At 58.1% G+C, this 24,674-nt stretch overlaps 7 protein-coding genes and 1 non-coding gene across 8 annotated transcripts; 6 read left to right on the top strand and 2 right to left on the bottom strand.

The window, feature by feature from the left end:
- Window positions 1-243: 243 nt before the first annotated feature.
- TRAVEDRAFT_t88 lies at window positions 244-315 on the bottom strand. The gene has a single exon. It is a non-coding gene; the product is annotated as a tRNA-Arg (tRNA).
- Window positions 316-587: 272 nt separating this feature from the next.
- Window positions 588-2,446, bottom strand: TRAVEDRAFT_64935 (uncharacterized protein). The gene is made up of 2 exons (XM_008040601.1): window positions 2,121-2,446; window positions 588-2,064 (listed from the first exon to the last, which is right to left on the bottom strand). The coding sequence occupies exons 1-2, from the start codon at window positions 2,436-2,438 to the stop codon at window positions 736-738; spliced, it is 1,647 nt and encodes a 548-aa protein (XP_008038792.1). The 5' UTR covers window positions 2,439-2,446; the 3' UTR covers window positions 588-735.
- Window positions 2,447-5,306: 2,860 nt separating this feature from the next.
- TRAVEDRAFT_47713 (uncharacterized protein) lies at window positions 5,307-5,849 on the top strand (the record flags this gene model as incomplete). Its single annotated transcript, XM_008040172.1, has 1 exon — window positions 5,307-5,849. One exon carries the CDS (start codon window positions 5,307-5,309, stop codon window positions 5,847-5,849), a length of 543 nt encoding a protein of 180 aa, XP_008038363.1.
- A 2,843-nt stretch (window positions 5,850-8,692) lies between these two features.
- On the top strand, window positions 8,693-12,004 carry TRAVEDRAFT_20538 (uncharacterized protein; the record flags this gene model as incomplete). Its single annotated transcript, XM_008039920.1, has 4 exons — window positions 8,693-8,869; window positions 8,935-10,245; window positions 10,296-10,403; window positions 10,454-12,004. 4 exons carry the CDS (start codon window positions 8,693-8,695, stop codon window positions 12,002-12,004), a joined length of 3,147 nt encoding a protein of 1,048 aa, XP_008038111.1.
- Window positions 12,005-13,921: 1,917 nt separating this feature from the next.
- Window positions 13,922-14,851, top strand: TRAVEDRAFT_124353 (DNase I-like protein; the record flags this gene model as incomplete). Its single annotated transcript, XM_008040600.1, has 1 exon — window positions 13,922-14,851. A coding segment is annotated over one exon (930 nt), but the record flags the coding sequence as incomplete, so codon positions are not given.
- A 1,578-nt stretch (window positions 14,852-16,429) lies between these two features.
- On the top strand, window positions 16,430-16,987 carry TRAVEDRAFT_106149 (uncharacterized protein; the record flags this gene model as incomplete). The annotated part of the gene is made up of 1 exon (XM_008040599.1): window positions 16,430-16,987. A coding segment is annotated over one exon (558 nt), but the record flags the coding sequence as incomplete, so codon positions are not given.
- A 147-nt stretch (window positions 16,988-17,134) lies between these two features.
- On the top strand, window positions 17,135-20,439 carry TRAVEDRAFT_168163 (uncharacterized protein; the record flags this gene model as incomplete). The annotated part of the gene is made up of 7 exons (XM_008040598.1): window positions 17,135-17,383; window positions 19,152-19,291; window positions 19,347-19,504; window positions 19,564-19,710; window positions 19,767-19,953; window positions 20,019-20,159; window positions 20,217-20,439. 7 exons carry the CDS (start codon window positions 17,135-17,137, stop codon window positions 20,437-20,439), a joined length of 1,245 nt encoding a protein of 414 aa, XP_008038789.1.
- Window positions 20,440-21,720: 1,281 nt separating this feature from the next.
- TRAVEDRAFT_37462 (Pantoate-beta-alanine ligase) lies at window positions 21,721-22,928 on the top strand (the record flags this gene model as incomplete). The annotated part of the gene is made up of 4 exons (XM_008040063.1): window positions 21,721-21,868; window positions 21,926-22,278; window positions 22,354-22,475; window positions 22,532-22,928. 4 exons carry the CDS (start codon window positions 21,721-21,723, stop codon window positions 22,926-22,928), a joined length of 1,020 nt encoding a protein of 339 aa, XP_008038254.1.
- Between the last annotated feature and the right edge of the window lie 1,746 nt (window positions 22,929-24,674).

The following is a 24,674-nucleotide window of genomic DNA, read 5'->3' as shown; positions in this document are numbered from 1 at the left end:
GCTCGCCGGTTCGTCGAAGTAGCGATGAAGCGCCATGCGAATGAAATCCCTCGCCCGTGTCCTACACCACAGCCTTACCAGAGAACCTCTCGAAGATATGTATACAGGTCGATGGCTACCTCTTACGCAGATAGCTAAAGCTTAAGGAGCGCCAAGTCAAAGACCCAAGGGCTAGCGTGAGGAAGATTTTGAGAGCGATAGCAAGGTAGACCAGTGCCAGTACGCGGTGCAAAACTAGCAAAATGACCACCGCAGGGGTCGAACCTGCAATCTCCTGATTCGTAGTCAGACGCGATGCCATTTCGCCAGGCGGCCGATATGAGACACGCTGTCCACATTGATAGGACCAGCGCGCGCCTTCGAAGATGTCCGCGAGTAGGCGGACACCCGCGACCCATCCACGCACTGCGCAGAGCTTACTGACTCGCACATACACCAAGATCGAACAATAATGGAAAGGGGTCGATGGTAGACGAAGGTCGAGCCTGGTCTACCCTGATTCAAACTGAAAACAAGCACGCGCATATCGGTAGACTAGACTTGCATATCATAACACTAGCATACCAGAGCTATAATCAAGGCCATTAAGGTAAAGTACAGAGTGTAGAGTATTAAGAAAACGTAGTAGAAGCCCCATTTGAGGCACTAAAGATACACGTACCGTATAAAAGTACAAGCGTCGTCCGCGACGAAACTGACGTTCCAGTACACAGCGGACGGACCACCACATCGCAATCACCACGCACACGGCCCCCCGCACAGACGCGTGATCCTGAGCTGCACAAGCTCCTGCACGGCCTCCGACCACGCGGCCGATATCAGCGGCGGCGAGTGCCAGTCGACCGCCGGGAACAGCGCATCCAGGCACTTCGCGAGCCGTCTTGGATCGGGGATGCGCGACGACCAGCCCGAGTCGGACAGCTTCAGCGACCGCAGCCCTCGGAGGGCAAGCGCGTCCTTGCTAGATGGCAGGCTGTCGGTGTCGGGGGCGGAACCGTCGATACCCGGGAGGATGAGCTCGGTGAGGTTCGGGCAGTGCCGGGAGACAGCGGCGAGGTCGGAGACGGGGGTGGGGGCGGAGGAGGGGAAGTACGAGAGGTGCAGGCGCGTCGCGTTCGGCCAGGCTTCGCACATCGTCTTGAGATCGTCTTGAGAAGCTGCGAGGATGGCGACTTCCGGTGCGATCGTCAGACGCACGTCCACGAGGCCGCGGACCTGCAAGAGCGGCTCGATCGTTTGCAGAAGCGGCTGAGGTTGCTCTTGTTCGGGACCGATGCCGCGCAAGGACAGAGTGAAGTCGCGAAGGCTGGAAGAGAATTTGGAACGAATGATGTCGGTTACTTCGTGAAGCTTGGCGTGGACGGAGGTCGTGGCGCACTCGCAATTGAGTAGCGCAAGTGTCGCGAGTGCATGAGAGGATATAGCGGAGAGGAAGGCAGGAACGGAGCTGAGGGGCGCGAACATAGCATCAAGAGTGAGGGTTCGAAGTGATGGAAACGCGTTCGATTCGAAGAGAGGGACAGCCGCCGCAGGAAGACGAAGTTTGAGGTGCTGCAGGTTTGGAAGCGAAGCGAGAGGCTGGAGGAGGGGATGTGTCGTGACTGGTCCGTAGATTGGCTCGAAGATGTCGAACGTCTCCAGCTCCCGGAGGTCACCGACGGACTCGAACCAGGACTCCTTCACCTCGCCCGAGGTCGTGATTCTGAGGTAGCGCAGGTTGGACGCCTTGACAGCTATCTGCTGAGCAAGCTCCCGGACAGAAGCTTCGTCAAGTGATTTGGAGGCGTCGTGGGTCAGATCGTCATAGTTTGATAGTGGTTTCTTGAAGACGACGTGAAGGCTATGAAGAGAGGGGGACATGATGCGCATAAGGTCCGTGCTATCAGAGGCACGCTGCACCCAGCGCAGGCGGTTGAGTTGCGGAAGAAGGGTTTGTGGCTTGATCCATGAAGGGACGCGTGTGGCGCTGTCGGCGGACTTCAGGGAACCCCCGACCACGCGCACATGTCGCGCATAACACAGCGCCCGAGCTGCCTGCTGTGGGAGGTATGCGAGCTGCTGGATCTGAAGGGCGTGTGTACGTGAGTAAGGTTCGCACAAGTGGGAAGTAGGCGAACTACCTGTTTCGCAGGGAGGCGCATCAGGCTGCCGTGAGGCTGCTCCGAAGATAAGGACACGGCGCCGAGAAGGGTGAAGAGGCCCGAGAGGTCGTCGACGTCCCTCCAGAGCAGGGCGACGGCGGGATAGAAAAAAGCCCGGGAGACCCGTGCACAACGCGCCAGTGTGCTCTTGTTGGACGCGTCGGAATCGCGAACATACCAAGCGGCAGCGTCGTTGGTAGCGGGGTCATAGTCGTACCATGAAACCTCGGAGCTTTGGAAATGCTCGAGGACAGTGTAGAGGATGTCGGCACAAGATAATGCGCGGTGAGCAGGCATCGTTCAGCAGTAGGGTGGGACGCGGGAGTACATGACGCAAGGCCTCGGACGTCTGGTCTTATAAGGCCACTCGTCCGGGGCCGGGACGGTCATACAGTGCCCTGATCGAGGGAGCTGATCGAGGTGCGGAGGACGGGAAGCAGCGGGAAGCAGACCGACACCGCCAGGGGCACCCACATTGCCGTCAACCGTCTGCCAAGATTAGGCTAGGGTTTTCCGCAGTACGTGGGCGCCGGAATATGCAGGCGCGAGACCTGCCCATTCCCCGCAAGCTCCGCGTCCGAGCCGCACGAGGACGCGGTAAAACAGAGTCCACCGGGCTAGGAATGGTATGGGCAATGCTCGTGGTCTGGAGCATGGCGGACAGTCGCGTCTCGGCTTGCTGCCGAGCAGGATTGGCTACTCGCCGTGAACACATACGCAAGGGCGGGGGAGCTCGCATAGAGTCGACCCTTCACGCGCCGATGCCCCGGGCTTGCTCAACTTGCATTGCGTGCACTGTGGCGTGGGGCATGTGAGTATCGAAGATAATGTCACTGTCCAGCTGACGAAGACGCTCGCCGACGCAAGAAAGTTAGGCTGTATACGAGCCGAAGCAAATGCATCCTCATGATACGACGTATCCACAGTCTGACGCACCTGAAGAGCCTTCCCTGAGCGGCGCACCGTCCGTCCGAGTCGGTTCGTCGGCTACCGTGCGCTGACAATAAGAATGGGAGGAGCCACGCACCTGGCGGCACCCTGACTATGTAATAAACATGGTCTTTGACAGTTCCGGCGAGCCATGAAGCAGAGAAACAGGTTTCATCCATGGCCGTAAGGCTGATAGGCGTGGTCGGCGCGAGCGAGGAGGAGCGCAAGAAAAGCAAGCGCAGCAGTGTCATGATTCGGACTTGCTGGATGTGTCGCCTCCCAGTCAACATCATGCGGTAAGTTTAAATTGCGCACAGCCCAGCGAAGTCGTAATTGTCGTCGAGAAGCAGAAGGCAAGTTACGACACTTACGAGAGCTCGCGAAGGCGCGGCAGAAGTTCGTAAATTGTCCGAGTCGGAGACGGCGACTTTGCGGCGTTTTGCAAGCGAGCAGAAAACATGCCGGCGGGGGCTCCTTGACCGCTAACCACCACCACCTGCGTTGTTCCCACGCTCCCCCAAACGTGCGGAAAGCGCAAATCTGCGGTAAGACAAGATGGAATACATGGATTAGGACGGAGATAGCGTCTGGCTATGTTGGAAACCCGAATGAATGAGTATTGCTCCAAGAATGTAAGTACTCTCTCTGAGACCCGGTTGTGTATGCCCGGGATGCGGATGCCTGCGACACTGCAGATGCCCGCGCGCTGCGGATGCCTGCGGAACGCAGATGCCTGTCGATTGACAGATGCCTGTGCGGACACAGATGCCTGCACTTCTGCAGAGGTATGCTGGCCCAGAGATCAATGACCACTGCAGCACTGACCCACTGTTCATGCAAGTGGGGAGGCGGTGAGCTAGGAGGAGTGAGGATGGATAGCGGGGGGTGTCTGACGTGTGAAGGATGACCAACCGGGCGCTGGACAATCGCGAATGACATCGGACTCAAGACTGAAGCGACCGTGCCAGGTGAACGACACGGGGAAGATGGCAATGATACGACAGGGTGGCAGAGAGTGACATGATGGGCTAAATGAAATCCACGACTGACTTGAGGGGATAAAGCGCGAGCGAGGACCGCGCGGGCGTGGACATGAACTCCAGACCGGACAGATGACACTGTGCGCGAACAAATTATGAACGATCGAGGGTGAAAGCATGAAAGTCGTACGGGCTTGACGCCTGTCACCAAATGGTTCAGACGCGTGGTACGTGGAAGCTACCTGTTATAGAAGCTCCCAATGCGAGGACGCGTGAGTGCGTGTACGGAAGTGGAACCTACTACGGTGGCTGATCCTGCTGACTTACGTGAAAGCGTGGCCATGTGGGTCCACGGCGCACGCGTGCACCAACAAAGTAGCGGGAGCGTGCACAACTTGCACCCAGGAACCGAAAGCAACAATGAGGAAGAGAACTGGACCTTCGTGTTGGCGCCTAATTAAGTCTGGTGGGACTGTCTGAGCTGAGTGGGAATGAACTAAGCAGCCGTGGCACGGTAGACGGCTAGATTGGACACGTAGAGCGCCTGGGGTGGATCCAGGAAATAGTCCCAAACCTAGCGCACTGCAACTAAGACGGTGCGTTATAGAACTGAGCCGCCTAGGCGGGGAAACTGATGTATTCAAGAAATGTGTGGGTACCCTCCTGAGCAACGGCTATCAGAGCGTAGGAGCCCAGAAATAAAATCCACTCACACTGCACACTCTCTCAGAGCAATGGAGTATGTCGGATGGAAATGTGTAAGATGCGGTGACCCAGACGTGAGTGAGAGAGCCCATTGAACCTCTCCTACCACCCTCCAGGCGTAGTAGCAGGCCAAGAATAGCGGCCGGGGCCACCAGAGTGGCAGGAGCGGATGTATTGCAGGAGCAGGACAAGTAAAACCTCCTAGAACTCCCTGTAACTCACCGCCTCAGCTCCTGGAAGCATGTACGGCGATCCACATCACTTTGCAAGTGTATGGGCTGTAGTGCCAAGGCCTAGAAACCTCTGGGTGTCTGTAGCACATTGAAGGACTCCACAGACCTTAGGATGTAGCTGAGAAAGCATAGGGGCCAGCAGGAAGGAAGTGGACAACCGAACTGCTGACTGGAGAAAGAAAATGAACCATGGAAGTAAGCGCGTCGCTACCGATCTACTATCTTTAGAAGTTTTTTCCCCTGCTTTTAAACGGGGAAGCGGCGCACGCGCCTAAAATCACCCTGCCTCCCCCCACCACCATCGCCCTAGAACGAGGATGGAGTCGGTCATCATCTACACCAGAGAGAGAGGGAACGCCCCAGCAGACTTACCCTTCTGCAACCAAATCCGCGACGTTGCTTTCCACGATATCGCCATCTCTCCCACACGCCCGCTCGAGGTCGGCCTCCGCGTCCGGATACATGTCCTGCGCCCAAGGCATGGCCGCGAAGTGCTTGCGGAGGACCCCGATGACCCGCACACCACACCCCGATACCGCGCCGAGTCAGCGGACATCGCAGGACCCATCGTCGGGATACGAACACTGGAGCTGGCTGTAACGGAGTTCATCGTTCAGAACGAGATCTACCGGTCGACGGTGGAACACGCCTACCTGTCGGTGCCTCATCTCCATGGCCTAACCGTACGCCTTGGAATGTGGCACTGGATCGCAAGGACCGTCCTTCTTCCACTCCTACCGCACACGCGCCACGTCCGGCTCCAGGACAATGCTGTGATAACACACCGGGCGTACCGGATCCCAGGCGAGGATTACGGCCCTCTAGCGAGTGGGGAGGAGCTGGACGAGGAAGATGAGTAGGAGGTGATGAAGGGAGCGTTGAATGGAGGGGAGCATCACCCAGCTCGTGTGGGATGGTGACTTGAAGCGACATTGGAATGTGGACGAGCCGATGACATACACTTGCGACGGTCATCTGATGTGTGCAACTGGGCCTGGAGCGTGACGATCAGACAAACGTGTAGAGCTGGGCTCAAATGCGGCCTAGGCGAACCGTTGCCACGGGCGATAATGCGAGGCGTGACTCAGCCCCATGTGAATCGGGAAGCTCCTGTATCCAAAATCAGAGACTAAGATTAGATCAAGACCAATCGTGGGCCCTTGAAAACAAGGAATGTACTGATATGGATAGAGACAAACACACTCGGGTGTGCAGCGAGTACAGCCTGATAAGAATGCTGCGGCGAGACCGCCTGATGGGGCCCGGCGGCCGGCGTGCAGTGTGTGGCATGAAATGCAAGATAAACAACACAATCCTAAGAACGAGGTTGTTGCGTGAGGATGCGTATGGCGTTGAATGGTACACCTGTACTCACGGAGTGCCGAAGTGAGAACACAAGAAGCCTAACGGGATTGGCGCAGAGCATGCCCGCAAGCGTGGCGATGTCACTGGACTACAATGGACTATGTGTGCAGAGTGTGACGTCTTCTCGCGGCAAGCGAGCGACGATGTACGAAGGGAGCGTGCCTAGCTGCGAATGAAACCGGAAATGAGCAAAATGTCAGCAATAATTCAACGCTAGTGTCTGTGTGAACGAAGTGGAAGTGTGGAGCGTGGATCTACTCTCCGGCGGCGCAGTAACAGTGCAGCGTGCTCATCTCAGCCCTGTGCCGTTTGCCTGAGTTGGTAATGCAGAACCTGACCGGAGTGCCTCGGAGCATACCAGTATAGACCGCGGCGCAGTGATGTTCGGGTTGGCCGACCAGCCGTTCGGCTAACGGACAGTCGCACGGCCTACACAAAGTCGCATGTCCGACCACGACTTCGCTCAATTCGGGAATCTTCGGCGCTTGATCGTACAGGTGCAGCGCGCGTGCAGCAGCGCGGTCGCCCGTCTTGATGTTTTACAGTCTAGCACATGGCGTGGCCGTCTCTATAATATATAGTCGACCCGAATAACCAACGAGGGCAGCACAAACTGTAATATCAGATCTATCCAGCGCGTGAGCTCCTTACCTTCAGGCACGAAGCCCTCAGAGCCCCGCGCGCCGACACCGGGGCCACGGCCACACGCGAAGCCTCCTTGGTCGCGCGCAGGCCGTTGAGGTTCAAGCTCCAAAATCTTCTCGCCCACACTGAGTGTCCGAACAACCTGAAGAACGTGTGCGGGCTGTCTTGTCAGCCGTGATGCCCATAGCGCGCGCCAGGCAGCCTGCTTCTCCCGCCGCGGCCTTTTGAGCAGACTCTCCCCCAAGATCTTGACTCTGGCGTGCGCGCACTCTGCGCTTTTGCTGACGGATCCTTCAAAATCTCCCTGTGCTTGTTGTACAATCTGCTCCACTTCGCGCCCTCGCCTAGATGCTTTTGCGGTGCGTGCAAACTCTGGGGCTTCCTGCTCTCGCTCGCCTCGCCATCGGCCTAGTTCCCAGCAGTAATCCTCGCGAACATGCGCGTATTTACAACAGTATTCTTCATACCATGCACGCGAACCAGCGACCCTTTAACTATGGTGTATACAATGATTTTCGCCTGTGACCTTGCTTGAGTGCCACCCGCGCTGTCACCTCAACCCATTGCCTGTGGAGGCCTCATTTACTTTGAAAATGCATGCCGTGCAATATAGACTGTTTTTCCACGGTCAAGGTGCCCCGCGCGACACCTCGCGAGGCCGCGAACTTGCTCGCGCGGCAGGACATAGAGTTTTGGAGCGGGGCGCGCGGGTCCAAGGTTGTGGCGCGAGGTCTTACGGCTTAGGTGCGAAAAATGATCTATACATAGTTCCGTGCAATACTAGACCTCATATTGTGTACACTACGCCATCGTAATACAACTATTGTTGCGTGCCGCATCTCGAATCCCCCGCTTGCTCCGACGCTGACTTGAATGAAGCGTGCGCAGAAGTTACTACCGAATCGGGCTGGGATGATGTACGCTACCGGGCGGCCCGCTGGCTCCGGGGCAGGCTGATCGTGAGAAAGTCGCCGTCGTCCTCAGTCGGGACGATAGTCGTGCGACCTTACATCAAGTCGCATGTACGACTAGACGTACATCGGTGCGACCGGAACATCACTGCCGCGGCGTGTTGAGACTGGAGAGTCGGCCAAACTTGTGCGTCCGCGACCGAAAGGGAGTAAGCTGGCGACATAAAGCACACCAGTCTGGGCATATCGAAGAGGTGATGAGAGACTGGAGGATCAGCTTGAGATTGTAGAACTGCAGCACGAGCGGACTCGACTATCTCGCGCGTTGTGGAGGCAGAAAGCTCAACGCCCGCCAGATTCTGCAAAAGGAAAGCTAGGAAGACTGAGAACGCGGCGGGCCTTGCTGAGTGCAGCGTGCGGGAACTGCCATATACGGCAGGTACCAAATATTGACAAATACCGTCGGCCTGCCGAAAAGCGTGCATGCGTACGCCATGCCTCTGGCCAGCGACAGCTGCGAGGAAGCGCAAGTCCGGCGCCGATGTCGTGACAGCTCCCGGAGCCGAGCTGTCACGAAATGGAAAGGCGCGCACCTACTCTGGAGGACCAAGGGCGACCTGGCGCGGGGCGCGGTCGACTGAGTGGTAGAGGCTCCCGAGCACCAGGCGAGCGAATGCTCGCGCGTCCGTTAAAGTAGCTGAGGAGGGTCGCCGAGCCCCCCCAGCTACCCCCTCTCCCTCTCCACGGTACCCCCGAACGACAAACATCACTGGCGCGCGCGAATGAGCGACGACGAACAGTACACACTCAGCTTCCCTCCGAACTTCTTTGGCGCTGGCCCCGAACCCGACCCTATCAACATCCCGGGCTACTGTGTTCCAAACCTCATGCAAGCTGGAGGACCGGCCGAAGCTCTGGGACAGCCTGTGAGCCCCCGAGACGGCTCTGCGGCGAACATGGTAGGTCCTTGGGATCTACATCTGCTGAGCAGACCTATGAGACATCGGTTTGAACGATTTTCTAGACGGCTGCGCCACTACGCTCTCTGTTCTCCTCGGAGAGCCACCCGTCGGCTTCCCCACCAGGGCCCGATGAGGAGACGCCCACGCGCCCTACTACTTCGAGGGGGACTCACGCCCTTGGGCACCAAACCCGTGAGACGGACCCTGGGACCTTCAATTTCGACCTAAGACCAGCGCAATGGCCGGGCGACAACATCGTGAACAACAGCTCGCCGCCGGTTACCCCGACAAGGCTCCAACGTGACAGTGCAGCTCCTCCTCAGACGGCGCCTGCTCGCCCTCGTGCACTCCGTATAACGTCGGTGGCTCAACCGGTCCAGACGAACGTCAGGAAGAGACTTCGGTCTGCCTCTCTATCGGCGGCGCTCGCTGACGACACCAAGAGTCGCTCTGACATAGCACCGCCGGCTAGTGCCCCGCATCAACACACTCAGACACCCCCTAGCGCGGGTGGTGCTGAGGGCCAGCCTAACGATGGACACGCAGGGACCTCGCTGTCGAACGTCCAACACCTACCCACTCAGCACGAAGCTCCCCTCCCCGCGCCCGCATCGCTGTACGCCCATGGCACGGCTGCGTCAGTTGCTGGAACGAACGGCGTCCCGCCTAGCGAAGCGAGGGCGGCATCTCGTACTACACTCACGGGACACCCAAGCGCTATGGGTGGCGCGGCGGCGCATTCGCTACGCGATGGAGTGTCGCGCTCCGACGAAGGAGAAGCGAATATGGCCGCAAACGGCATGCTCACGAGGGACGCGGGACGAGCTCGCGTCGAGAACCCGACCTACACCACGGCCGCGACTGCGACCGTACGCCCGGCTGACACGCCACTCCTTGTGGGCGCGACGACGGCGGAGGACATCGAGAAGCAACTAGCTCTCCTCACAGCCCTAACGCAACGCAAGCAACTGGAACTGGAGGCAATACGCGCGACCTACCCTGCGACTCAGCTGGGCGGATCCTCCGACGGCTCTGAGCTCGCCCTAGCGGGAGGCCAAGTCCTTAGCCCCAACGTGTACAATGTGGCGGGTGTGGGGAGCACGGCCCTGGGCCCGTATCGACTTGATAACCAGATTGCCGCGAGCCAGCGCATGGCAGGACACCTTGGACACCCGACGACGCCCCTGACCCAACGAGCGGGCGCGGAACAAGTCTATGTCCACCGGCCAAGCCCGGAGGCAGGAAACAGAGACGACATGGAGATCGACGGACCGCAGCACGGCCAGTGCAACGAATGGACGGGCTGGGAACTCGAGTACGCCCAGCTCGGAGAGCAGCACTCCCAGAGCCTTCCGAGCGACCCTCTAGATGTGGTGAGCGGGGATATGACCTGTCCGACGACGTGTACTGAACCAGAACGCAGCGCCCGGGGACTCAGAACTCCTACGTGCCGACCGTGAACCCGCCGAACGTCCAGATCGTGACGCGGAGTGGCCAAATGGACCGATGCTCGCCCTGGATCGCCCAGGAGGTGAGCCTGATTTGCTCCTACATTTAATTCACCGCATCTGACACGTGCAGCACGGCTTGAACGTGACCATGCATCCTCAAAACGAGGAACGACCGCGCAACGCAGATGCGAAGATCACAGTGGCTGCGCCGCGTGAGCCCGTGATCGTTGCCCTGCCCGACGAGGCGGACGCCGCGGTCTTACCGCCTGTACCGTCGGTCTTCCCGACTAAGCACGCCATGGCCCCGGGGGATATCTTCCGTGGTGCGACTGCGGACAAGTCGGATGGCTGGATGAAGCTCATCAAGGAGAACCCGCACCAGCACTTCCTGTTCCAGTGCCACGGCCAACTTCCGACAAGCGACAGAGCATACATTGAGAAGCTCAAGTCGGTCATCATCAGGACGCTCGCTGAGTTCACTGGGCTGGACGAGAAGTTCATCAAGATCGCCGCCCCGGACTTCCCTTCTCCTACCTCGCGCAACGAGCAAGCGCGTGGCTTCCCCTTCACCTGGTTCTGGCATCACGTCCCCGGTGATGCAGCCGCCAAAGCCCAAGAGACTGACATTATACTGGGCGACGACCTCACTCTGTACCTCATCCGCAACCCAAACGCCGTCCCGACGTACATGGTCTCTCTGATTGGCTTCCAGCGCGATGACGAGGACGAGATCAAGAAGGACGTCGTCGCCGCCCTCAAGAAGGATGGGCCGCGCGAAGCTACGGCCATCGCGCTGAACGGCGGCAGTCGTAGTATCCCGAGCATGATCTACGAGAAGGCGGACGCGATTCTCGAGGGTATACGGGTGACTGTCCACAAGATCAAGAAGGGCAAGAACAAGAAGACGGTCAACGTCGTTGTGAACGTCTACTGTGTACCACCCAGCGAGGACCCGGTGCTCTGGCTCCGGTGGAACGAGGAGATGCGCAAGATCAAGGTCCCCAGCCTGTACGACAACACTGCGACCCCTCGGCTTCCGACTAGGTGCAACGGATGCCATGGCGGAGACCACCTTCTGCTCGAGTGCCCCTTCGAGAAGATCCCAAGAGTCGTCTCCACGCCAGCGGTGCCGGACGATGACGAGGCTGATGAAGACGGCGACGAGGAGCTCTCTGCGCCGGCGAATGCGGGAGCGCGTGCGGCTCCACAGCCCGCGATGTCGGCGGGGCAGGGGACGCACATGTACCCGACGCCTCCCCCGCCCCCGTACTCAGCGCCCCATCCTCAGAGTGTCCCCGCCCTCGGCCACCAACACCAGGTGGACGCCTACGGGAGATGGCCGGTCTACACCCCGCAGCAGCCTTATGACCAACACCAGCCCTACGTCCCACCACAATACATGTACGCGCAGATCCCCATCCCTGCGGCCACGGCTGGCCGGCCGCCGAACAACCCCCAGCCCACGCGCCACAACGGCATGAAAGTCCTCACGCCGCAGCACTACCAGCAGAACGCGCACGCGGGCCCGTCCTCGGGCAACCTGTACGAGCCGCGTGACGGGCCCGAGACGCATGGCGACGCGCAGAACCAGCGGAGCAAGTGGGGAACGCAGGCGCGGGGTGGCGTGCACAGGAGCAAGAAGACTCCGCGCTCACAAGGCCAACCCTCTGACCGCGTATAAACGACGCGCTGACATCTGAGCGCAAGGTGCGGTGCTGATAACGACGAATGTACATACGCCTCTCGACCCCCGTTCTTGCCCGACCTCTATCCCGGACGACGATGGCCCAGAACGAGTCCTGACCATTGGTGAGCTCCCCCGTCCCCACGCCTGTAACGCCGCCCCTCTCCATACATCTTGCATGCGGTTACTGTAGGACCATTACTCGGACTTGCTAAATACAGCGCGAGGTGCGCGCCGGCTTCAGTTGAGTACATACTATATCTTGATCATCATCCCCGTGGCCAGGAAGACTACCTACCTGCTAAAATGTCCTATCTTGATACTGAACGAATAATATGCTGTTTGTACATAAGGTTGCAGTTGTCGAGAGTACAGTGAACGCCGATTCGCCCGCGCGCCCAACTCCCCAGAGAACGACTGTATGAGCGTGACTGCCCAGCCATTGCCTCTAGATCTAACCATGACTGCTGGCGCGCGATACGAACCGCACCTTGGCGACGGCTCGGTGAGCCGTCGCCTCAGCCGCCTGGGGGCGGGCGCATGCACGCTGGACTTGCCTCGGAATGGTGTCCCCAGCCGCATGCGGGGGCCCCTGACTGCCGTGAAGCTATACCCGGCTGGCCCCCTATGCCCGACACAGCCAAACCCATGACACACGCCTGTGTGTCGGAGAAACCAACCTGAGCGCAGCGGGAGCGTGAGCTCCTGGCGGCCGCGCCGTGTGCCGCGCCTGTAAGCCGTGGTGTGCGACATGTGCACTCGTCGGCCCTCACGCTCACCTATTGCACGCTGGCTATGCCCACGTTCTCCCCTTAACACGCTACCCCACACCGACCGTGTGGCTGTGCGTTCCTCCTTGCTCTCACCCCAGCGCCACTCTGGCATATTGCTCGCCGTCGATTCGCTGTCTCCATCTACGGTGTATGCGCGCGTTCCGCGCTTTGCTGTCCCCTGCCTCGTGCCCCCGCTCGGCGCTGGCGCGGCGCTCACATATATCGACTGGCTCTCACCTCAACCCCCCTCTGTTCTGCACTCGTACCACGAGCGCGCAGTACTGAGGTCCTTACCCGTTCACCCGCAGACCCGCTGCACGCTCCGGCACTGCGAAAGCGGTGACGAGCCATGAGCGGACCCGATAGGCACGCCCGCCCTGACCCAGCGGGCGATGTGAGACCCAACATACCACAACGGACGACACGGCGCAGATCTGCACCTGAGCACGCGGTGCGTCCGTGGGTCCGACCGGTGCCCAAATATACTGGCTTCTGAAGCACAGGAAAGCCCGGGCGAAAACCCCCCAGCGGCGGCCTATTTAGGCCTCGACGTGCCGCGCTGAGAAGCTTAAGCCTGAAGGGAGAACCTGCAGCAGCAAGATGCAGGCGTGCCCTCGTAGTGCATAGTCGACCGGCGGGAGTCGGGATATACTTCCTTGCCGCTTGCGCTGGTTGGGCGCTGGCGGGACTCTACCCAACCACGAACACTGCAAATAACGATCACACCCCTGACCCTACGGAAGTACCTCTGGCACATGGAACGGGCCTCAGCGCTGCAAGAGGGGGCGGGAGCCCGTTGGCCGCACCTGTGCCCAATGATGGCAACGCTGAGATTGGTGGCCACCCTCATGGACAACCCGGGAATCATTGCAACACAGGAAATGTTGGCCGGCCCCTGAACGCCGAACATGCCGCTGGGGCTGGCCCCCAGGATGCCCAGGTGGGGTGCGGGCGGGGAGGAGAGGACGACAGACACGGGGGGGTGAGCGATGAGCACGCCGCTGGCGGTGTTGGATGGAACGAGAACGGCCGTGTGCATGGTCATAAACCGCGATCAAAGGCCCGCATCATGATCGCAACCCTGAATATGCGTGGCTTTGGAGTTGAGAGTGAGATGGAGGGGTCTAGCAAATGGATGCTCATGAACCAGCTACTGCGCGACCGCAAAATCGCGGTCCTGGCACTACAAGAAACACACACAAATGATCGCAGGCTGGACCTGCTGAATCGCATCTTTGAGCGGAACATGGCCATCTTGCATTCCCCAGACCCTGTCAATGCGACTGGAGCCCGGGGGGTTGCCTTTGCCATCAACAAGCGGATATTCAAAGATGGCAGCCCTAGGATACGAGTGATAGTCCCGGGGAGAGCAATCCTGCTGACAATCCAGTGGTCCGAGGACAGAACACTCAGAATACTGAATGTGTACGCACCAAATGACCCCCACGCAAATGCAGCCTTCTGGACGTCACTAGCCAATGCAAACATTGGCCGAATTGATGTCATGCTGGGGGACTGTAACGTGGTAGAAGACAGGGCAGACCGAATCCCACAACGGGAGGACCCAGAGGCCCCGCGTATGGCTCTCCAGACGCTCTGTGAACAATCCCAGATGGTGGACGGCTGGAGGGTAGCGCACCCACTGGAGAAAGGGTTCACGTACCTCCAGGACAGCACAAGTGTTCAGTCAAGACTGGACCGAATCTATGTCCGGCGTCCAATGCTAAAAGACTGCTCAGACTGGCAAATTGTAGAACCCGGGGTACCCACTGACCACCTTATGGCTACGGTGACAGCTGAGAACTACAAGTCACCCTTCATCGGGAAGGGACGCTGGGTCATGCAGCCCCACCTCCTTGAGGACGCAGAAATGAAGAAGACAATGCTGGCTCTTGGGAAGGAGCTTGTCCGTAAAATTGAAGCGATCCGTGAGCGAACACCCGACGACAACCCGCAACTGGCCTACGCAGACTTTAAGCGTGATCTAGTAGCAGCTGCGAGAGCAAGGGCGAAGGAAAAGATCCCTAAGATCCAGAAACGGATGGAGCGACTCAGGGACGACCTGAAAACTACCCTGAATGGAATGGAAAGCGATGGGGATGGAGCACGGAGTATGGAACGTGCAGCAATGCTGCAAGACCGCCTAACAAAGCTGGAACAAAAGCGCTTTGGATGGAAAAGAAAAGAAGTCGCTGCACGCCACTGGGCTCAGAGTGAGACAATGTCCAAGTACTGGATGCGGGGGAACACAACCCCAGAGGTCTCTGAAGTAATGTACACAATGCTCCAGCCAGGGTCTGCCCCGCCGACCTACACGAACCACTCCAAGACAATGGCCACAATAGCAGGGAACTTCTACAATGACCTCCAAGGGGACGACCCCCTGGAGGAGGGAGAAGACCACGAATCGTACATTGAGGATGCGCTTGCCGACACTGATGCAAGACTCTCTGGTGAGGCGAAGGCAGAGCTGGCGAAGAGGCTCACGAGGGACGATGTGGCAGATGCAATCAAGGCTGCAGCATCCGGGAAAGCACCAGGCCTTGATGGCCTACCAACAGAAGTCTGGAAGGCATATGAGCGATGGCACATGGCGGCGACCAAGAAGGGCGCACCTGCTGTTGATCTCCCGAGAGCGATGACAAAGGTCTTCAACGACATTGAGCGGTACGGGATCCTGGAGGACTCAGACTTTGCGCATGGATGGATCTGCCCGGTCTACAAGCTTAAGAAGGACAAACGTGAAATTGGCAACTACCGCCCCATCACGCTCCTAAACTCTGACTACAAAATAATGACAAGAGCACTGGCATCCAAGCTTGCGGAGGCTGCCCCGGCCTTGATACATCCAGACCAAGCTGGCTTTATACCAGGAAGGAGGATCTTTGATCACATTAAGCTATCGCAACTGATGATTGAGTATGCTGAGGCGGAGGAAATCAATGGCGCGATCGTTGCGCTGGACCAAGAGAAGGCATATGACAAAGTAAACCATGAGTACCTGTGGTGCGTTCTGCGCCACATGGGCTTCCCAGTGACCTTTATACACACCCTGAAGCACCTGTATGCGCGCGCTGAAAGCTGTGTTATTGTGAATGGAGTGCGCAGTGCCCTCTTCCGAATCACGCGAGGTGTACGCCAGGGTGACCCCATCTCGTGTCTCATTTTTGACATTGCAATAGAGCCCCTGGCGTGCTCACTCAGGAAATCTAGCCTCCGGGGGCTCAGAGTCCCCGGGGACACAGAGAGACTGATTGCAAAACTGTTTGCGGATGACACAACTGTCTACCTGAGCTGTGCAGATGAGTACACGACAGTGCAACAAGTGACTGACCGGTGGTGCCGTGCTTCACGTGCCCGCTTTAATGTAGAGAAGACGGAACTCCTCCCGATTGGCTCAGCTGAGTACAGGGAGGAGCTAGTGGCGACACGAAGAATGGGGCCTGGGGGGGCGGTAATCCCAGAGTCTGTGCACATCGTACGGGAGGGCGAAGCCATCCGCTCACTTGGGGCGTGGATTGGCAATGGCATTGACCAGGCTGCCCCCTGGCTTCCTGTGATAAGCACCATTGAGACCAACCTAGCAAAATGGCAGAGGGGGAAGCCCACTCTGAATGGAAGAAAGTTGGCTGTGGGAATTGAGCTAGCGGGGCGGACGCAATTCAGAGCCATGGTGCAGACAATGCCTGAAAGTGTAGAGAAGCGCCTGACCAACATCATGATGTCCTTCATGTGGGGTGGGGATGCGCACCCGCGCATAGCACGGGAAGTGCTCTACAGGCCTATAAACAAAGGTGGCCTAAACCTCCTTGACATCAGGGCGAGAAATGATGCAATTAACCTGATGTGGCTCCGAACCTACCTTGGAATAGGGCTGAAGCGCCCTGTCTGGACGCACCTGGCTGATGCACTGCTGGCAAAGGCAATCGCTTCGGACTCCAGAAACATTGAGCCTGCAGCACGCGTTAACACCTTCCTGCAAACATGGAATGTTAGCACACGTGCCAAGGCGGGGCTGCCCCACTGCCTCAAAGCAATGATCAAAGCGGCCAAGAAATATGGTGTGTGGTGTCAATCGAGCAATCCAACCCTGGCCCTCTGCGAGCAACTACCTGTATGGAGCCACATTGGAAGGGAGGCGGGCCGTGTGTCTGAAAACTCCCCCAGCTGCAGGTGCCTGCGTGATGCACACCAACTCCGTACTGTGGGACAATGCATGTTGACTGCAGCTCGACTCAATGGCGGCAACCCTGACCATGTACCTCGCCCGAGCTGCCCATGTAGAGACTGTGTGAGGGACAGGGCTGTATACCAGTGCCCGAACCCCCATCGGTGTGCGCTGGCTGCAGAAAAGATGATTAGCCGAATAGTAAGCAAATGGAACCCAAGGCGGGCGGGCAATGAGGATGGCTTGTCCCTGACCCCTCGTAGGAAGAGGGGGAACCACACTGCCCGTCTGGCAAATGAGCGCATCTGTTTTGACCCTTCACTGTCCACGGATATACCTGTTGCAGAGTCACTCCGTGTCTTTGTTCCGGGCGGCCCTGCGGACCCAGTACCAGCCCTGCGCCCTGCACCCCCCTTCCAGGTCCAGCAGGAGGAAGTGGAGGTCTTCACTGATGGGTCCTCCCAGGGTAATGGCTCGGAGTCAGCGCGTGCGGGGAGTGGAATATGGTTTGGGGAGGGGGATGCCAGGAATGAGGGACTACGAGTCCCATATGACACCCAGACCAACCAGGTGGCTGAGATCTATGCTGTGGTGGCGGCGACCAGGAAAGTCCCCCCATTTGCCCCCATGCACATAGTGAGCGACTCGAAATATGTTGTTGATGGCATGACAAAGTACCTCCCTGTGTGGGAGCGTCGTGGGTGGCTGGGGGTAGCGAATGCAATGCCCCTCCAGGAGCTGGCCGGGTTGCTCCGGATGCGAAGTGCCCTGACAACCTTCAGATGGGTTAAAGGCCATGACAAAGTGCGCGGAAATGACGAGGCTGACCGCCTTGCAAGTGAGGGAGCCGCCCTCCCAATGATGGCCCGCCCCCTGTTCCTGCCTGTGCCGGCTCGTTACTGTGTCAGGGGTGTCTCCCTCCTGCATATGACGCAACGCCTGGCCTATGAGGGTGCCCGTCAATGGAATGGAACCAAGGAGAGGACTGCCACCTCCAGGAATGTCCTGAGGGTGCAGGACGAAGTAGCGCATGCTACCAGGGTCCGCCCATCAGTGGAGTCTGTCTGGTCCCTGCTGAGGAAGGACCCGGTCTCCAGGAAGTCTAGGGATTTTGTGTGGAAGGCCCTGCATGAGGGGCATCGTGTGGGCAAGTTCTGGAGTAACATACCAGGCTACGAGGACAGGGCACTCTGCACAGCTTGTGGCACCCTGGAATCCATGGAGCACATACTCTGCCTGTGCCTGGCACCTGGCCAACAGACCGCGTGGGCGTTGGCCAGGGGCATCCTGAAAAGGAAGGGGATTGACCTCCCAGATGTGACCATTGGCCTGGCCCTCGGGGGCCACACTTTCTCAGTCGTGGGCCCTGATGGGGAACACAAGCATGGCCCCACAAGGCTAGCCCGACTTGTACTGTCGGAAACCGCATACCTGATCTGGGTGCTACGGTGCGAGCGAGTTGTGGGCAACCGTGCCCCCCTTGCTGGGAGACTGGAGCATGATTTTGTGGAGCGACGGTGGATGAGGATGGTGTCCAATCGCTTCCAGTTGGACCGGACCTTGACCAATAAGCGAGTAGCTGCACAGCGTGCAGTACCGCACACTGCGGTGCTAGCGACCTGGGAAAAGACCTTGCATGAGGAGCATGACCTCCCAACTGACTGGATCATGGAACCGGGGGTTTTAGTGGGTAAGCCGCTGTGTCTGCATGTTCTGAGGCCTGGATAATCCATGGCCCGTGCGGATTGACATGCAGTCCCACACTGGGGTACCAAGTACCTGCGTGCGTAAAGCATTTCCTCCGTACGGACGCCTCACCTGGCACAGAGGCCACTGACCTCGACGCCCAGCAATTGTCACGAACGGCATTCACCAGCCACACGTGATGAGCTCCGTTAAAAAAAAAAAAGAAAACATGCCGGCGGCTGCGGGCCGGCTCCTTCCCCGGCTGGGCGCATAGGACCGCCGTGGTGCTTGCTCCCGACCTCGACCTTCTCGTACATCCTCGTCTGAGGTTCTTTCTCATGGCTGCCTTGGAAAGCAAGAGAACGATCGTGACGGTGGAGTCCGACGCGCAAAGCTCAGCAACTCCGGACAAACTACGCGCAATCGCGCCTTCGCGTCCGTTTACCCAGCAGGAAGGTACCTCTCCCGCTCTCATCTCTACGCTGCTCTCTCTGACTGAATGCATCCCACTGTTTAGGTGGACGTCGTCTTCCCATCGTGCCCGGCGCTTGAGGACGCGTTGCTCAAACTGAGCGCCGTCTATTGGAGATGCGAATGCACGCTGAGTAACTTCCTCGACTTCGCGAAGACGTATGTGAGCCAAACGGCTTTGGAAAGGTGTGCTACTCTCTCGTATCTGTGCGCTCTGAAATATGCTGATTAAAATGTTCAGCGAGGTCGTAGCGCTCGGTCCGGCCGGTGCAACAGACGAAGACGTATGGAGCCTGGACTCGAGGGGCATCCTAACGTTAGTGGTGGGGAAAGAAACATACGAGGTTCTTGGTCTCGTTGGTGAAGCGTTACCGTGGAAGGAGCACGCGGAGATGCATGGTATGTACCGCCCGCGCGCATTAGGTTATCTTGGGCAGCTTACCGAGCGCCGCGTTCAGTCATCCATGTCTCCCTTCGGGGCTCCCGTCCTGCCGCCGACAGCATGAAGACTTGGCTTGCATATGGACCTAAAGAAGTCGCTGCAATACGCAGGTGGGACTCCCACAGGGGCCCCTGGAAAGTATTATATTACTGCGACCGCGTAGGTACGTCTTCATTCGAGCCTTGCTGACTGCGCGGTACGCTGAGTACACCCCACCAGATGTTGCAATGAGCGGTGCCATTCGCCATGAGATGTCACGAACTATACGAAAATTCGATCGCGTACGCATCCCTGACGTCCGGCGAGACGTTATCCTAAGCCATGCGAACGACGCGGCGGATGAATGGGAGGAGAACATATCCGCTCTCTTCGAGTGGGCTGGCATGGCCTCTCTGGGCTCCCCAAGGTAAATAACCGATGTACTCCCTCGCGCTTTGTACGAACTGACCCTATTGTGCAAATTGTGCATAGGATCTCCGCTAACGATCGCTGTGACCCGTACATCGCGGTGTATGCACCTCCTGAGCCTTCTCGGGTCGGTGACGTTACTGTCATCCGCTGGAACGGCTTCATACCCTCAAGTTTCATTCAACAGGTGCTCGAAAACATCTCGTACGTCTCTTGACTTTCGTTCTCTTCTCCTGCTCAAGTTGCTCACGCTCGTTTTAGATCACCCAACCTTCCGCCGCCCAACTTCGTAGCGGTGACTGGGCAATGCATAGGAACATCACCCGTATCGTATTTACCGTCCGAACCTAGCAAAGCACCGCCTCTGCGTGCCCCTAGGCCAGACGCGGAGGACACTTGGTCCTTGTTGTATGTGAAGGAGGATGCAGGCTCCGCGTGGGTCTTGGCGGAGAGCGTGGGGCAGTGGGATAAGAGATGGGGGTAGGTTGAACGCGCACCTCGTCACCGTTGTAGCAACCGCGTCTTTACGTTGGGTGCGTGTATTCTATATCTCTGCGTCTTCGCAGGAGAATCCTGTGCAGGTCATCCCGAATCGGCTATTGGAGAGCCTCATATGCTCGCACCCATGCTTGTGGCGAACCATCATGCAACAAGCACGACAGGTGTCTGCGAATCGTTTTGAGGTCTCCGGAAGCTACGAGAGGAGTATTCGCGCGCCAACCGGGAGTCTCAGCGACCAACCACCATTACCAGTATCCCGCCTCAACCCACCTTGGGCTGAGGTGGTACCGCCCTCCCACAAGATGTCTAGTAAAACCGCTACCAAGGTAGATGCTACATGCTTTGCGCTCATACCGGGCTGACAACTTCTCTCTACTAGCCCACCGTCGGGGATTTCCGGTACTGCGAACCCTGCGGAAGGGATGTTAATCTTGCCCGCGGAGGTGACTGGAACTGGAACGCCCATACTGGCAGCAAAGCACACGCGGCCGCCGTCAAGGCAAGAGCCGCAGCAGCCCTCAAACTGAGAACTACCCGCAAAATCACGTCGTATTTTCGACCTGTAGTCGATCACATTAGGACTCCCTCCTCTGCCGCAGAGCCTGTCCGACCCCCCTGCAGCTCACCTGGGGAGGTTGCAGAAGTCGATTCACCTCCGACCCACGCCGCTGATCAGTCTACACGCAGTGGTATGTACGGCGACCCTTGATATGAACACGCACTTACATTATTGTGTGACAGGTGCTCCATGTCTGCCAGCCAATCCCAAATGCCCGTCTGATGTTTGGCCTTTAGCTTATGTGAAAGAGGAGCAATGTGAGCTCGGTGCGGGTGTTGGCGGAGAGCATACTTAGGGGAGTGGGACAGGAGAAGGGGTACTTTGTCGCAGCGACAGCGTGTTTTTTGGTCAGAACTGCATCGGCTATATGTGTTTAGCATCTCTTCTTCTTCGCCAGAAGACACTGCCACGGGCCGCACCAACGGGACCGTGTCGTAAACTGTTCTTCGAGAACGCGACGCGTATATGTATCACGTGCGACGTGTCAAGCAGGGCCAGTCCCGCAGGATCGATCTCAGCCGGATCTTACGAGTTTACTCCCGGACACCGTCCTAGAATGCACAAATCGGACGTTCACCTCCTCCTGCTCCTCTCGGAGTCACTCTCGCCCGCTTTCTCACTCGAGCGTCCATGATCTACCTCCGGCGTAGCGCTACGAACATCTTGACTCGTCTGCGACCCGTCTCCAGCTCATACTCGAGGGCCATGTCTTCAGCACTTCCGCCTTCGTCAATACCGCTCTTCGACACCGTAGCGTCGTATAGGGAATGGAGGCACAAGGTTCGCGACGAGAAGAAGTCGGTGGGATATGTCGCCACGATGGGCGCGTTGCATGACGGGCATTTGTCTCTCGGTGCGTACGGCAGCTCTCACCATACCCGTTCCGCTCCTCACCATGCTTTTACCGTAGTGAAGCGCTCTCTCGCCGAGAATGACCTCACCGTGCTCTCCATATTCGTGAACCCCGCGCAGTTCGCGCCGCACGAAGACCTCGCGACCTACCCGCGTACGCTCCCGCGCGACCTCGAGCTGCTCTCCGCGCTCTCCGTCCCCGGGCACGACGGGTCCGCGCGCACCCCGTCCGCGGTATTCGTGCCCACGGTGAACGAGATGTACCCGAGCGGGATCTCGCAGAACACGCAGGAGCAAAAGGGGACGTTCGTCGAGGTGATGGGGTACGGGCACCAGATGGAGGGCCGTACGCGCCCGACGTTCTTCCGCGGGGTCGCGACTGTGGTCACTAAGCTATTTAATGCGATTGAGGCGAGTAACCTTCGCCGCGGCGCGCGGAATTGGTATACGTTCGCGAACGGTTCCGACTAATTTTATTCGCTATAGCCGACGCGCACGTACTTCGGGCAGAAGGACATCCAGCAAGCCCTCTTGCTTCGCCGTATGACGCGCGACCTCCTGCTCTCGCATCCCGACCCGGAGCACCTCTATATCGTGCCCACCACCCGGTACGCTCTCCTCCAGCTTTTCGCGAATGAGCCCCGTCTTACCCAATCTCTCGCAGGGACCCTACGACATCTCTGGCGCTGTCCTCCAGAAACGCATACCTATCACAGCACGAGCGCGACCACGTAGCGCCTGCACTCTACGCCGCGCTACAAGCAGCGCAGTCCTCTTGGGAAGCGGGTGCCTCAAAAACCGAGTGCATACAACGCGCGCAGGCCGTGATCGAGAATAAAAAGCGCGAGGCCGGCGAGTCCGTCGACCTCCGGCTGGACTACATCGAGATGAATGACGCGGAGTCCTTCGAGGTGCTCGCGGACGCTGTGCAGCGGGAAGAGTGGGAGGCAGGGTTCGCCGGGCGGCCGGTCATTTTGAGCGGGGCGATGTGGGTGGGCAAGACGCGGCTGATCGACAATATTGTACTGGGGGGGCGGCATACACTGGGTATCGTCGACTAATGCACGGTTTATTTTGTGTGTTAATCTGTCCAGGAGGTGGAGAATCGCGATCACCCATAATGATCATTGCGGGACCAGACTTGGAAACATGCGGAGCGGTAGGGAGGCAGCGTGCCACTGAAAGTAGTTGCAGTTAAGCCACGACTTGAGTACTATAGAGAGCACAAGGACAAAGTGATGCTGATCCAATACCTGTCTTAGTAAACAACGCACCGATATTTCGCGTCGCGAACGATCGAGGACCACGCATGGACCGAAGCCATGGCTACTGTTGGGGCGTAACGATTGGGTCCATGCGCAGCCATGGCGTTTTGTAGGGTAATATCTAGCCTCAGTAAACTTGAGACAGTAAGATGTACACAAGACGATGAGCCTTATAAGGCTCTGGGACAAGCTCACCGCGGCCCCGCGCGCGCTCTGGCAAACAAGGCGTTGTGACTGATCCCTTCACGGAGCACGGCTCCAGCATACGCACGAACCACAGTTAGACAAGTGTTAAATATATTTACTGGAACGTACCCCTGTGGATGCATGCCGTGGCCAAAGCGCACTCGTGCCCTGGCCTGGTGTCCGTGGCACAATGCGGTCGTGATCAATGCCCCAGTCAAAGCGTCCCCCGCTTACGGCGGACTCAGGCGACAAGCACTGCCCAGGGGTAGGCAAAGCGTAGCCCATCCTATATGTATATAACAAGGGAAGGGGCCTCTGTAACAGTCCCCCATACAGGCACTCGACATTGAGCAATCGCCCTCCCTAGAACGCGCAGGCAGGTGAGTGCTGACATCCTATCTTCACCTGCGGGAGCCATACACTAGTAAAAACAGCCAAGGGAACGCATCGCGCTACCGCCTTCAGACGCACCTGGGCCTTACTGAGGGGTTTGTCTCCCATACGAAATGCGTAGGGTGACGAGCGACCTCCGTTGGGCCGGGTACGACTGAGGGTATGCAGCGCGGAGCGCTGCCTTGTGAGACCTAAGGAAACGTGCGTACTCTATCAGCGGCGCTGCTCGCAGGTGCACCTGGGTCTTACTGAGGGTTTTATCTGTCCGACGGATGCGCCAAACAGATAAAAGGTCTCCGTTGGGCCGGGTGTGCCTGGGAGCCGCGTCGCGTAAAACCGCGCCTCGATATATTCCAGAGTATGGGGGGAGTAATTCTTGAGAGGCACGAGAGAGCAAACGCTTCGAGTATGGTGGGATCTCCTGGCGTACCTGCGCTTTACTGAGAGGCTGGTCTGTCATACAAATGTGTTTGATAGAGCAGCGATCTCCGTTGAGCGGGGTGCGCCTTCAGGTCTGCTGAGCATGTCAGCCACATTCTATCATAAAAGCAACTACGGGGCCGTCGCTGGATATCATACCTGGGTCTTACTGAGAGGTTTGACCGCCATATGAGTACATGGGGCGGACAAACGATCTCCGTTGGATCGGGTGCGTGCATCTGCAGGGACAGTATCGGGTAAGGGTGCTTGAACTAGAGGAAGCATACGGACGATCAGTTTCCTGGAAAAAATGAATGTCAGTGTCTGCCTGCGAGAGTGAGATATTGATGTTAGCTACATACCCACGAGTCTTTCCTATGGTGCGTCCTTCGCTCTTAGAGACGGTGTAGTAGGCCCATGTGCGTGCATGCCTTGATGAGCTCTAAAGATCGTGAGCTGAACACCTTGAATCACGATGTCGATATCCTAGGTTGAAGTGCTGTTGATTTGTCAATTGGTTCACTCATGAGCTCTTCTTACTCG

This window comes from Trametes versicolor (genome assembly GCF_000271585.1).
Source record: "Trametes versicolor FP-101664 SS1 unplaced genomic scaffold TRAVEscaffold_6, whole genome shotgun sequence".
In the NCBI taxonomy this organism is placed as follows: domain Eukaryota; kingdom Fungi; phylum Basidiomycota; class Agaricomycetes; order Polyporales; family Polyporaceae; genus Trametes; species Trametes versicolor.
The sequence above is the reverse complement of the archived record's forward strand: the minus strand, read 5'-3'. Positions and strand labels throughout refer to the sequence as shown.